The sequence below is a fragment of the Benincasa hispida genome, chromosome 11, assembly GCF_009727055.1.
Source record: "Benincasa hispida cultivar B227 chromosome 11, ASM972705v1, whole genome shotgun sequence".
Taxonomy (NCBI): domain Eukaryota; kingdom Viridiplantae; phylum Streptophyta; class Magnoliopsida; order Cucurbitales; family Cucurbitaceae; genus Benincasa; species Benincasa hispida.
This window is the reverse complement of record NC_052359.1, coordinates 14,862,129-14,874,742: the sequence shown is the minus strand read 5'-3', so window position 1 is coordinate 14,874,742 and position 12,614 is coordinate 14,862,129. Positions and strand designations below refer to the sequence as shown.

At 37.6% G+C, this 12,614-nt stretch overlaps 1 protein-coding gene across 4 annotated transcripts; it reads right to left on the bottom strand.

Annotated features, from left to right (window-relative positions):
• Positions 1-3,540: 3,540 nt before the first annotated feature.
• On the bottom strand, positions 3,541-7,273 carry LOC120091934 (probable serine/threonine-protein kinase PBL23). Of its 4 annotated transcripts, none has more exons than XM_039050105.1 (6): positions 6,908-7,137; positions 6,429-6,524; positions 5,411-5,592; positions 5,121-5,310; positions 4,387-4,778; positions 3,541-4,044 (listed from the first exon to the last, which is right to left on the bottom strand). In XM_039050105.1, exons 4-6 carry the CDS (start codon positions 5,239-5,241, stop codon positions 3,730-3,732), a joined length of 828 nt encoding a protein of 275 aa, XP_038906033.1. In that variant the 5' UTR covers positions 5,242-5,310; positions 5,411-5,592; positions 6,429-6,524; positions 6,908-7,137; the 3' UTR covers positions 3,541-3,729. The 4 variants fall into 4 exon arrangements, with proteins under 4 accessions (XP_038906033.1, XP_038906031.1, XP_038906034.1 ...); XM_039050103.1 differs by having other exon boundaries at positions 6,429-6,564; positions 6,908-7,049; XM_039050106.1 differs by lacking the exon at positions 6,429-6,524.
• Positions 7,274-12,614: the final 5,341 nt, after the last annotated feature.

The window sequence follows — 12,614 nt, the reverse complement described above, 5'->3', positions numbered from 1 at the left end:
TGAACACCTCTTGGGCCATGAGAAGGTGTGTGGCGCCACATCGTTTAAGCCCCGGGATCAGTCTTTAAGAGAGCAATCTATCTACTTACCCCTACTTTGGGAAAGGAGTGAACTCCATCTTGTGAAGCTGAGTTCCCAGCTCCCAAATCAAACAAATCCCCAAAATGGTAGGTTTGAGTCGGTGCTCTGGCCACTTGCACCCATGCAAATCAAAGGACCGCCCCTCAATGGCAAGAGTTCCCAACTCACTCAAGATGAGTCATGTTACCTATGGTCATCCTAGTGAAGTGAAGTCTCAGTCATGAACGGAGTTATATGACAAAACATTAATACTTCGAGGTTAGGTCTTATACAAACTTTTTGTATAGGACGCCCCCGCTTGCATATCCACTACAAGAAATTATCAGGATCAGACCATCTGTGACAAGTCACAACATTTCTAACAATTCCACAAAATGGTCGCATCCATAGTGTTATCAAGATAAGGTTTCCCTCCTTTATCCATATACTACAGACTATTTTAGTTGTCACTTAAGACATGATCCACTTGTATGTCACTACATACAACTTAAGTTACATAAAGACAACCAGGGATACTAAGTTTATTGGTTTGTGGTAAAATAAAAAACATCTAAATGTGCAAAGTCAAGAGGTGAAGTAAATATCATATGTATTATACATCACAAGTGTTCGTACAAAGTTGTTTACAAACTACAGGACACGAGACTTTAGGGCACAAATCCTAACAATATGTTGCAAAGGCAGCAACAAGGCGAGAGAATGTCCGAAATGAGTAACCTTTAACGCTTTCAAGCCTTATTAGTCTCGAATTGGAAAGGCAAAGCTGTTCAGGTAGAGGACGATAAGGTACAAGTCGAGGAAGATGGAACCCCATGAGTTGGGCCCTAAGATTTTTAACTGCCCTCTAAGAAGATATGGGAGAACCAAAGGATCCCAAAAAGGCGAACTGATGTATGTTGATGCTTGGGTCAACCATAGATCAACCATAAGTACCATGTCGACTCGGGAGCCACCCATAACTTTATGTCTGAAACGGAAGCCAGACGGTTGAATCTCCGTTAGGAAGGAGCCCAGGTAAAATGAAAGTAGTGAACTCTGCAGCCTTGCTTATTACAGGAATGGTAAAGAGAGTAGTCGTAAAGTTGGGGGATTGGAGTGGCCCTGTCGATTTCGTGATAGTCAAAATGGATGATGTTGACGTGGTGTTGAGGATGGAATTCTTGCTAGAGCACCAAGTAATATCGATACCCCTCGCCAAGTGTCTAGTGATCACAGGGTCTACACCCACCATTGTGCATGCCGGAATCAGACAGTCGAATGGGATAAGGATGATCTCGGCCCTCCAGCTGGAGAAGGACTTTACCCACGAGTCAGTCGAAACCACGGAAGAGAAGATCCCTTGAGACATTTCCATGTGTCTTAGAAAAGTGTCGTGTTGTCGAGTCGGACAAGTTACATAAGTTTCTACCTCCAAAAAGGAGGAGAAGAAGAAGAAGGAAGCCTAGACACCGAGAGTTCCTATCAGGGGATAGAGTTTGGGTAAACTTGTGCTTAGGACAGTTTCGAAGTCGAGGATAAAAAGAAAGTTGCCTCGAGCAGCTTTAGAGGACGAAAGTAATCGAATGGGTTGAGAAAGCCTCTTATCGGGCGCAGTTACCATCGTGGATGGAGATTCATCCTGTCATCCACGTAAGTAGACTGAAACCCTATCATCTTGACCATGCCGAAGAGTGATCTAGTGTGGTGACCCATCTGACTGGTACGACGAAGAGAATGACAGAGGAAGAAGTCAATGAAAGACTTGCTGGGAGAAGTGACAGAGTTGGAAGACCAGGAACAAGCTGGGAAGAGTTCCTAGAGAGGTGGAAAAGCCTCAAAGATAGAGAAGTCCATTGAGAGCGCGCAGAAGACCTCAAGGAAATTGCTCAACAATTTGCGGAGTTTGAGCCGAGTCGGTTGATGGGGACGTTAACCAATTGAGTGGGGGAGAATTTCACGGTCATGCTTGTCCAGGACGTGTTGTCCATGGCCGCATGTCCGCCTCCACCTCTTTTTACTATGCTTTTATCTTATGTATTTTCTTTTGCTAAGTAGTTTACTTTCTATGTACTTTTATTAGTGTGTGACCGCTCGACCATTTCCATATGCAAGGGTGACAGATGTATTTTTGTTTAAAATGCACTATATGGGGGTAAGACTAATCATCATATCCCCATACCAGTGAGTTGTATGCTATAAAGCCCTGTTGTTGCTTATTGCTTTCTAGCTGTATGGCTAATGTTCATTATTTACACATGCTTTCATATGTTTGCAAAAACCTTTTCCTCTAAACCCGTTTTCTAAAACCTTTTTTGAAGAACAGGGGTGGAGGTTGTTTGAAATGCCCATTGTGCCATTGACTATTTGGATTTCGATTGGCTGACTTGTTCGAGGGCGGGACAAGTGCCGCACAATCGCCTCGAGACCCTTATGAAGGTGCGATTGTGACATGAAGGACGTAGTGTTCTTGAAATTTGATGTCCTTGAAGAACCTTTGTATCTTCAGAGTTTGAGTTTCAACGAGTGGTTCATTCTTCAGGAGTCAAGGAGTTTTTTTTATCGTAGAAAATTTCTTCTAGGCTCTCTGGAGTGTAAAATTGCTGACCTTTGCAAATGAAGAGAACTTCTCTATTTATAGAGTTCATAGGTGGACTTTGTGGGTTTGGGCTTGGTTGGTCCATGGACCTTGCCCCTGAGCCCAACTGATTACATTTGGATCATATTTGACATTTGGGTCAAACTAAGCCTATTTTTTGGACTCAATTGAACTTTAGCCCAAATAATAATATCAAATTGAATTAAATTATTTGATTCTATCCAACGGTCATGATAAATACAAGTGGCATCATCGGGATTTGCCAATTTATGTTTTCGATTTCAATTTAGGACACATGTCAATTTTTTAATTAGTTCTAATTTAGATGATTTGTAAATTCGTCATTAATTTGGTAAATGTGTAATAATTTATGATTGGTCCAAAATTTTTCATTCAATACATATTAATGAGTGAATCTTAGGACTATTCATGTTAATGTAACTACAATCATTTTTTTTTTTTTAAATTGAACTGCAATCAAATTTGTGATTATTGAATGTTAAAACTTCCCGTTCGTACATAATTATCATGAGCAGCAATACAGTAAATGAATTAAATATGAGGTACAAAAGCCTTGGTTAATATAAATTTAATTTTAAAATAAATCAAGTAAATGTTTAATTCAAAATTATCTTAAAAATTGATCGGTTATGCACTTCAAATTTCAAATATATTTTTAAAAATTGTGAAAAACTTATATATATAAAGGTGTGAAATCAAGCATGATTTTCAAAACAAAAAAGTTATCAAACTAAGCCTTAGATTTTCACTTCCCTTGTTTCTTTGTTTTAAATGCAAATGTCTCAGATTCCTTCTTTTTCATCTCTTAAAATTCACAGACACGAATATGTAAAGAATAATTATGTCATTTTGATTTTTTCAACTTTTTTTTTTTTTACTTTTCTGCCCTTATCATAATTACGTTTTGCACATTACTCCAAAATCCTTAAAATGGCCTTGTCATATTGGAAAATATTACAAAGGGAGGAAAATGAGGGACAAACTGCCCCAATCACAAGTGCCAGAGATCCATAATATCTTCATTTTTCTTATTTGTTTTGTCCAATTCTAAATCACCTCCCATCATCCTCAACATCAACATTTTTATCTCCATTGGTACTACTTCTATCAGGAGAAGCTGAACCCGATCCTGATACCGATCCCGAATCTGATTCATCATCTACATCTGAATCGACATCCTTATTTGCAGCTAAATATTCAAGAGCTGTAACCACATCGCTGATCAATGGTCGAGTACTCGCTTCCTCTTGTAAACACATGGCTGCCACTGCCAGAGCTTGATACAGAGCCTTCACTGGATAATTTCCTTCTAGCTTTGGATCTGCCATTAGGGTAAATTTCCTTCTGTCTTTGAAAAGTGGTTGTGCCTATAATGAAGTAAACATGGTTGAGAACTAACAAGTTTTAGTTTCAACAAATTATTCAGTGTTCAAGCTTAGAAAGTTTGGATTACAAAGCTTTTGGTTGAGTTTAAGAATATTTGAAGTTCAATGTCATACACAAAAGTATCGATATCGACGAATGTTAGGAAAAGAAGAAGCCTTCGTTGAAATGACAACAAAATGAAAAGTTTAAGATAGTTTCTTTAAAGTTGGGAACAAGATATCAACAACTACATCACATCACAATACCAAACGCAATTCTTCATTAATATCAAGATCAAATATATATGCAGGTGAGAGAAGTGTATACAACATAAAAAAGCATACCCAAGTAATTAAATTTTGTTCTGCTGTTGGTCTTGCATTGTCTATAACCCTTCTTCCAGTTATAATCTCCAGAAACACGACACCGAAACTGTAGACATCTGATTTCGTCGTCAATTGTCCTGTAAGCGCATATTCAGGAGCACAGTAACCATAGGTTCCCATCACCCTAGTGGAAACATGAGATTTGTCCCCAGTAGGACCTAACTTTGCAAGACCAAAATCAGAGAGCTTTGGATTGAATTCTTCGTCCAACAATATGTTTGAAGCTTTGAAATCACGGTATATCACAGGAGGATTAGCGGATTCGTGCAAGTACTCAAGTCCTTTTGCCGCTCCTTCAGCAATTTTCATCCTTGTCTTCCAGTCCAGAGGTGGCTTATCTGATGCTATATCTGAAAATAAGAGGCTCCAACTTCAGAACCCAGTATAAAAAGGTTTGTTGTTGCAAGCTTAAGATCGAGCACCTTTGAATTGGATTTCGGTTATTAAAATGAAAAGATCACATTAAAAAAAATATATGTAAAGGCTGTTGTAAATCATGGAATTCCATCTTCTGAAGGGAAACATGTTATGTTTGTAATGTAACATGAAATACATCCAGATCTAGATAAATTCAGTTAAATGGAATCTTTTTGTAGGACTACCTACAAACTAAACATTTATTGGGAATTCTAATATAATTCGAACATATTTCGAGCTCCTAACTGAATGTGAAATGAATCATCAAGTCATACCAAGAAGATGATCCTCCAAGGAACCTTTAGCCATGTACTCATAAACCAAAATCCTCTGATCCCCATCAGCACAATACCCAACCAAATTCACAAGATTAGGATGGTGAAGAAGGCTCAACATCAAAACCTCTACAAGGAATTCTCTGTTTCCTTGAAATCCATTTCGGTCAAGTTGCTTCACGGCCGTTACCTAAGGAAGACAAAACCAAAACACAAATAAGTAGAGAACTCAACAACAAATCTATTTTGCATAGATGGCATATATGAAAGTAAAGGTTATGTCATGATACTTGTTTTGTGCTTTCAAAGACGCCTTTGTAAACCCTTCCAAAACCACCTTCCCCCAACAGATTTTTGTGGTTGAAGTTATTTGTAGCAGCAGTTAACTCACAAAATGTAAAAACTTGTGCAGAGATGTTTCCTTTTCCTAACTTTTTTATCTCCTCAGTTATGTACCTTCGCCGACTGCTATCTGCGAGTTCACAGTCAAGTTTTTCAAATTAAACATATTATCCGTGGTTTTAAACTACTAATTTTTGAAGAATAAAAACAATTAAAGTCTTAAACAAGGTTCAGAATGTGTTTACTAGGAAGAGAGCTGAAATAATTCAGGAACCAATCCATCAAGCACTCTATACATGTATTGTTTGAAGTAACGAAATAAATACTCCCAAAAGATAGTTAGAGAATAAGGAAGTATTTTAGGTGTATTAGTGATTAAGAAATATAAATCCATTTGGAGAAAGAATTAGCAAACGCCTCTACCATATAAAGATTCGAAGCTCAAATACCATACTCAATCAAGGGAGATACAATCCTGGAAACACATTCTGAATTCCAACAAACTACTAAAAAACTACATGGTAAATTCTAAGTGTGTTTTAGGGGTTATGATAATATGCATTTATTCAAAGAAAGAAAGATGCCTCTGCAAAAGCGAGGATTTGAGACTCAAACTCAAATATCATGTTTGAGTGTGGAAGACTAAAAAGTGGAAACACATTCTGAGTTCCAATGAACTACTAAAAACTACAAGGGGAATTCTTGGACTGTATTATTGCTTAAGAAAAATAACTTCATTCTAAGAAGGAAACCACAAAATGCCTCAAACAATATCAAGATTAAATGCTCAAAGGCCGCATTTGAGTAAGGAAGATTCAAACCCAAAAACCCGTTTTCGAATTCCAATCAACTACTAAAACCTACAAGGAAATTAAAATTGATTGCACCCAAACAAGTCACATGCAACCAGTGCAAATATATATCACACAGGATCCAAATGTGGGGCAGCAAAGGGACAGAACCTACCAGATTTAAAGGAAATGTTGGCAAATGAGGCTAAAGTTTTTGTGTCATGATACTCCTTAATGCTCTGTTTCAAAGACTTCCTACTGACTTTCTCCTCTGACATACAACATTGAAAGCAATTCATCTTCCTTTATCTCTTTTCTCACAACACAAAAGCAGTCACAAATGACAATCAAGATCTTGCATTGAACAAATCCTTGAAAAATCAAAGCACATAACAACAGAGATACAGAAATAGAAACCACGAGGATCAATTGGGGGAGGGGGGAGGGGGAAGAAACAAAGTCAGCGCATAACAATGAGAAATGCCCTCTTCAGCTTCAACCCCACAAGGCAAAAAATGAAAAAAGGGGAAAATTTTTCAAAAACAATGTAAAAGATAAATATGATAGAAAAAAACAGCTATTTCCCAGAAAAAAACCAGACGTATTTTCTCTTTTTTTCTGGTCTCTCTCGGGAAAAAGGAGCTAAAGTTTTACCATGAAGCTTGTTTTTCTTCTTTGTTGGAGTAGGAAACCCCCCAAGTTTGGAATTGAGAGAGACTGAGTCAAATTTGCTAATTTGAGAAGGATGGTGTAAGTGGCGATTTCCTCCATTTTCAGAAAGCTTGTTGAGCCAAATTAGGCGTTTCTCACGCTTCTCTGTCCAGAGATTCCCAATTTCTGGTGGCAGTTGCTGCACCAAAACCCTAAATTCAACCCACACTATAAATCAATGGGAGGTTCACGTTCGACAAGTATTCACAAATTCTTGGATAGAAAATTAGAGGAAGAAGAACCTTCACAGAATTCTGAGATAACTAGGGGCTGACCATCTTTAGATTAGAGGAATACATACTTAAGGCCTGCTTTGTATGTCAAAAAAAACATGGCCCATCTTTTTAGAAAATTTAAACAGAATTGAATTTCATATATTTTAGATATGCTTTTGTAGCGGATTTGAAAATTGAATTATAATTTAAATAATTATTTAAAATTATTTGATTATATATATATATATAATATAATAATATAAATCATAAAATTAATTGTAGTTAACCACTAATATTTAGTTGACAATAAATTATATATTATTTAATTATTTATGATGCAGTGGGTTGAGGTAAATAAGGAAAATCTATCCCTAAAGAGAGAACTCTCTCAAAGAACTAGATGTTCATTTGAAATGGATGATTAAAAGTTTCATTTTAGATTCCTATGTTGGCTATTTATAGCCTTACAAGGAAATAATTAACGAATTAATTCTCAAATATTAATTAAACACTAATTATTCTATAAATCTCTTCATAGTCTATGAATATGATTTTTGTTAAAAAATTATAAAATTTTTATTTTGTAATATACGATTACATAATACATATTATAATTTAAAAAATAAATTGAGTTTATAATTTAATATAGGGAAATTTTCACATATAGAAAAAATGTCAAACTATTTACAAAAATAACAAAAAGAAAAAAAAACATTAATAGACACTGATAAACTTATATCAGCGTCTATTAATGAAGGGCTTCTATCAGAGATAAACTTCTATTCGCCTTTATCAATTTTATCAAAGTAAATTAAAATTTTGCTATTTGTGTAAATAATTTCCCTTCTTTTTTATTTTTGAAAGTCCCCTATAATATATTGTACTTTTAAATGTTTTTATCTTTATTTAATATAATTTTCATTTTAGAATTTAAAATTCAAAAGCGATATACAATAAAAATATAAAAATGTTGTTTTCATAATTTGCACCGTTTGTACCACCGAATCCGAAAGTTTTTAGAAACAAAATTCGAGTCATCTACCAAACACATATTTGCTTAATACATGGCATCTAAAACATAAAACAAAATCTATATACCCTTACTATAAACACCTAAACTTGTTTTACTAATTAATTAAGTTTAAGTTATCTTAATTATGTATTGAAGATGTGTATCAAGATTAATGCAAAAGTAAGCTAAACATACTAAATGAATGATGCGATTGAAATGTTAATAGAAGAAAAATTTTCTAAGTGTTATGAGTATATGCATTCGGGTTGTAAGCACGTTAATGCATAGAGAGTTTGAGAAGTTTAGACAATGGCAAGCTGGAAAAAGGGGCAAGAATTACGCTAAGTATGGAATGTTGAGTTCACGAGTAAAGTAGAAAAGAGTTAACACTTAGAGAAAATAGAAAACTCCATGCGTTGGAGTTATAAGGTGTCATGCGGCCAGTTCTGTTGAACTATGGGGCCAAAGGTCCAAGAAAGGGACGTTATGGCTAAATATGATAGTGCAGTACGAAGAAAGTATGCGACCAACCTTGTATGCTAATGAGGCTAAGATGACAAATGAGGTAGCAGAAGATCATGCATTGAAGGTGTCGCTCATAAGATATGAAGATGCGTAGAAGTATGCGCCAACCAAGAAAAGACGTAAGTGGCCGTAAGGTCATGCGATGAAGTTAAGCTGAGGAGTTCAACTTAACTAATTGGTAAGTAAGCCAGGTGGCAGCCTTGGAAACGTCAATTGAAAGATAATTTAGCCAAGTGATGGAGGAGAATGGTTTGCCAAAATTTTTCTTACGCCTACAAGAAGGAGTATTGATACCATTTGAAGGCTTAGAAAGTGAGAGAGTTCTCAGCTAGCTTGAAGAAAAATTGGAAGTTTTCAATCAACTCAATAGGGAGTAATGCTCAATTTCTAAGGTAAGTAAAAGTTAAGATGTTTATGAACAAATTCGTTGAATGGAGTTTAGTTAATTGAATGCTAGAAATAAAGTTATGAAATCTGAAAGATTGAATTTCAAATGGTGTATACGAAGTTAATACACAAACCTTAGCTTTGAATGAATTTGATCTCAAACTCTATCTACACACATGGTAGATAGTTAACTAATACTAATCATAAACGTTTACTCTCTTGCGTTCCCTTTGTTTCCCATGTTTTCTATGTGCATATAGATTCCTGCTTATAGGTTCAGAAGCTAGGCCTTTCGGCCCTCTGACCATTCCATACAAGGTTCCTCCCACAGACTCAGGAACTAGACCTTTTAGTCCTTTGACCATCCCGTGAAGTTCCACTCGGGGCCTAGGAACTAGGTCTATTGACCCCCTGACCATTCCGATCATATATAATCTCATTCTCATGCTAATTACTCAGTCATAACATAAACATATACAATTTACTCTAATAGATATGCTTAAGACTTAAAGGAAATACCACTCACTTTGGTAAGGTAGGAACCTTTCTTTCTAGAAGTTATTTGGTTACCTCAACACCCTTTTGAAACCTAAAATCTAGATTCAACTTCAAGCTTAGATTACTCATAGTTCTAAGCCTTATTTCAAGATACTTCCTTCCACAAAAACATGCTCTAAAATGTCTCAGGAAGCTTACCTTAAAATCTTAGCTCAGAATTCCTCATGATTTGGCCGTAAACATAGAATCATCAAGACTGGCCCAAGCCTGTCTCTTATACACATCTAGATGTGTATAAGAGACAGCACCTACTCTTATGCCATTCACCTACATGAGTTGTCTTCCTCATGCATAAGACTTTCTTTGCATGAAACTCTATTCGTCCAGCTCCTACTAACTTAAGCTCAACCTTTTCTCGGTATAGCCATTTGTCCTGGTGAGCTTATCAATACACATCTAGATGTGTATAAGACCATTCACCTACATGAGTTGTCTTCCTCATGCATAAGACTTTCTTTGCATGAAACTCTATTCGTCCAGCTCCTACTAACTTAAGCTCAACCTTTTCTCGGTATAGCCATTTGTCCTGGTGAGCTTATCAGCCTTTCATAACGCAAGCATCAGCACCGCTCCATCGTTTAGTCCATCGTGCAGCTCTTGAACTTCATCGCACAACCCCATCGTTTAATGAATCTCTCGTTGTTGCTTAACAACCAGCCCTCTCGCCGTTGCCAATTGTCTAGTGCCTGCGTCCTATCGCATAACACTTATGCCCAATTGTGTAGCTCAATCATTTAGTGATATCTCGCTCTCAATGATCTCACTATCGCATGCGTCTCTCACTGATAACAAACTCGCTAATGCTCATCGTTCAGCGCATAGCCTATCGTATAGCTCCTGCGCCTATCGTTTAGTTCCATTGTGTAGCGCTGACGCTTATCGTGTAACGCATCACACCCATCGTCTAATGCGTCTGCTTATCGTGTAACGCCAACACCCAGCGCCTGCGTCTATCGTGCAACGCCCATCGTTTAGCACTCTGCCTATCGTGTAGCGCCATCACGTAATGCTTGGGTCTACCGCCCAACGCCATAATAATACAAGCATATCATATATACGAGGTTAATACACAAACCTTAGCTTTGAATGAATTTGATCTCAAACTCTATCTACACACATGGTAGATAGTTAACTGATACTAATCATAAACGCTTACTCTCTTGCGTTCCCTTTGTTTCCCATGTTTTCTATGTGCACATAGATTCCTGCTTATGGGTTCAGAAGCTAGGCCTGTCGGCCCTCTGACCATTCCATACAAGGTTCCTCCCACAGTCTCAGGAACTAGATCTTTCAGTCCCTTGACCATCCCGTGAAGTTCCACTCGGGGCCTAGGAGCTAGGTCTATTGACCCCCTGACCATCCTGATCATATATAATCTCATTCTAATGTTAATTACTCAGTCATAACATAAACATATACAATTTACTCTAATAGATATGCTTAAGACTTAAAGGAAATACCACTCACCTTGATAAGGCAGGAACCTTTCTTTCTAGAAGTTCTTTGGTTACCTCAACTCCCTTTTGAAACCTAAAATCCAGATTCAACTTCAAGCTTAGATTATTCATAGTTCTAAGCTTATTTCAAGATACTTCCTTCCACAAAAACATGCTCTAAAATGTCTCAGGAAGCTTACCTTAAAATCTTAGCTCAGAATTCCTCGTGGTTTGGCGAAATTTCTCAAAACATCAAGACTGGCTCAAGCTTATCCGACAGCTCGACCATTCTGTCTTTTCTTAATTCTCTAGCTTGATTCCTTGAAGCTTCTTCTCCGGAAGTCCTACCTTGAAACCAGACTCTCAGAGCTTTCAGGTGGCTTTAGAATCATTCAAAACGCACGAGTATTCTGTGAGAACTCCTCGTCCCAGTTGATACTACTTCTAGACTTCACTGTCTGACAACATCTCCTCCTCTTGGAATTTCTTACAATACATGGTCTTGCTACCAATGCATGGCCTTCATCATCAACGTATAGTCTCATCTAAATCTACCTTCTAACACTCTTCCTTACATCCTTTGAAGAAGATTTGGCTTATGAATTGAAGAGGACACTCTATGGTGGTATTTATAGGTTAAAGGAACTGATCCTTCTCATTTTACTAAGCCTCAACGCAAGACACCTCCTACTTTGAATTGTTTGCACCATGCTTTGTCACCACCTACTCCCTTTCCATCACCTACATGAGTTGTTCTTCCCATGCATAAGACTTTCTTTGCATGAAACTCTATTCGTCCAGCTCCTACTAACTTAAGCTCAACCTTTTCTCGGTATAGCCATTTGTCCTGGTGAGCTCATTAGCCTTTCATAACGCAAGCTTCAGCACCGCTCCATCGTTTAGTCTATCGTGCAGCTCTTGAACTTCATCGCACAACCCCATCATTTAATGAATCTCTCGTTGTTGCTTAACAACCAGCCCTCTCACCATTGCCAATTGTCTAGTGCCTGCGTCCTATCACATAACACTTATGACCAATTGTATAGCTCAATCATTTAGTGATATCTTGCTCTCAATGATCTTACTATCGCATGCATCTCTCACTGATAACGAACTCGCTAACGCTCATCGTTCAGCGCATAGCCTATCGTATAGCTCTTGCGCCTATCGTTTAGTTCCATTGTGTAGCACTAACGCTTATCGTGTAACGCATCACGCCCATCGTCTAATGCGTCTGCTTATCGTGTAACGCCAACACCCAGCGCCTGCGTCTATTGTGCAACACCCATCATTTAACACTCTGCCTATCGTGTAGCGCCATCATGTAACGCTTGGGTCTATCGCCCAGCGCCCACATCGTCTAGCTCCTAAGCTTATCGTCTAGTGCCCACTTCATCGTTTAGCACTATTTTCCAACGCTATCGTTTAGCTTCTATGCTTATCGTCTAGCGCCTATGCTGATTGTGTAGTTCTTATCGCCTATCACATAGCTCCGTCGTCTAGCACATCACTTCACA

What these genes read in the sequence shown, in the direction of transcription:
- LOC120091934 (XM_039050103.1), bottom strand. Translation starts at nt 6,552, where the DNA reads ATGAATTGCTTTCAATGTTGTATGTCAGAGGAGAAAGTCAGTAGGAAG. An exon ending in TCTTTGAAAGCACAAAACAA is followed by an intron (nt 5,311 to 5,410) that starts GTATCATGACAT and finishes TGTCTTCCTTAG; the next exon opens with GTAACGGCCGTGAAGCAACT. An exon ending in AACAAAATTTAATTACTTGG is followed by an intron (nt 4,045 to 4,386) that starts GTATGCTTTTTT and finishes ACTTCATTATAG; the next exon opens with GCACAACCACTTTTCAAAGA.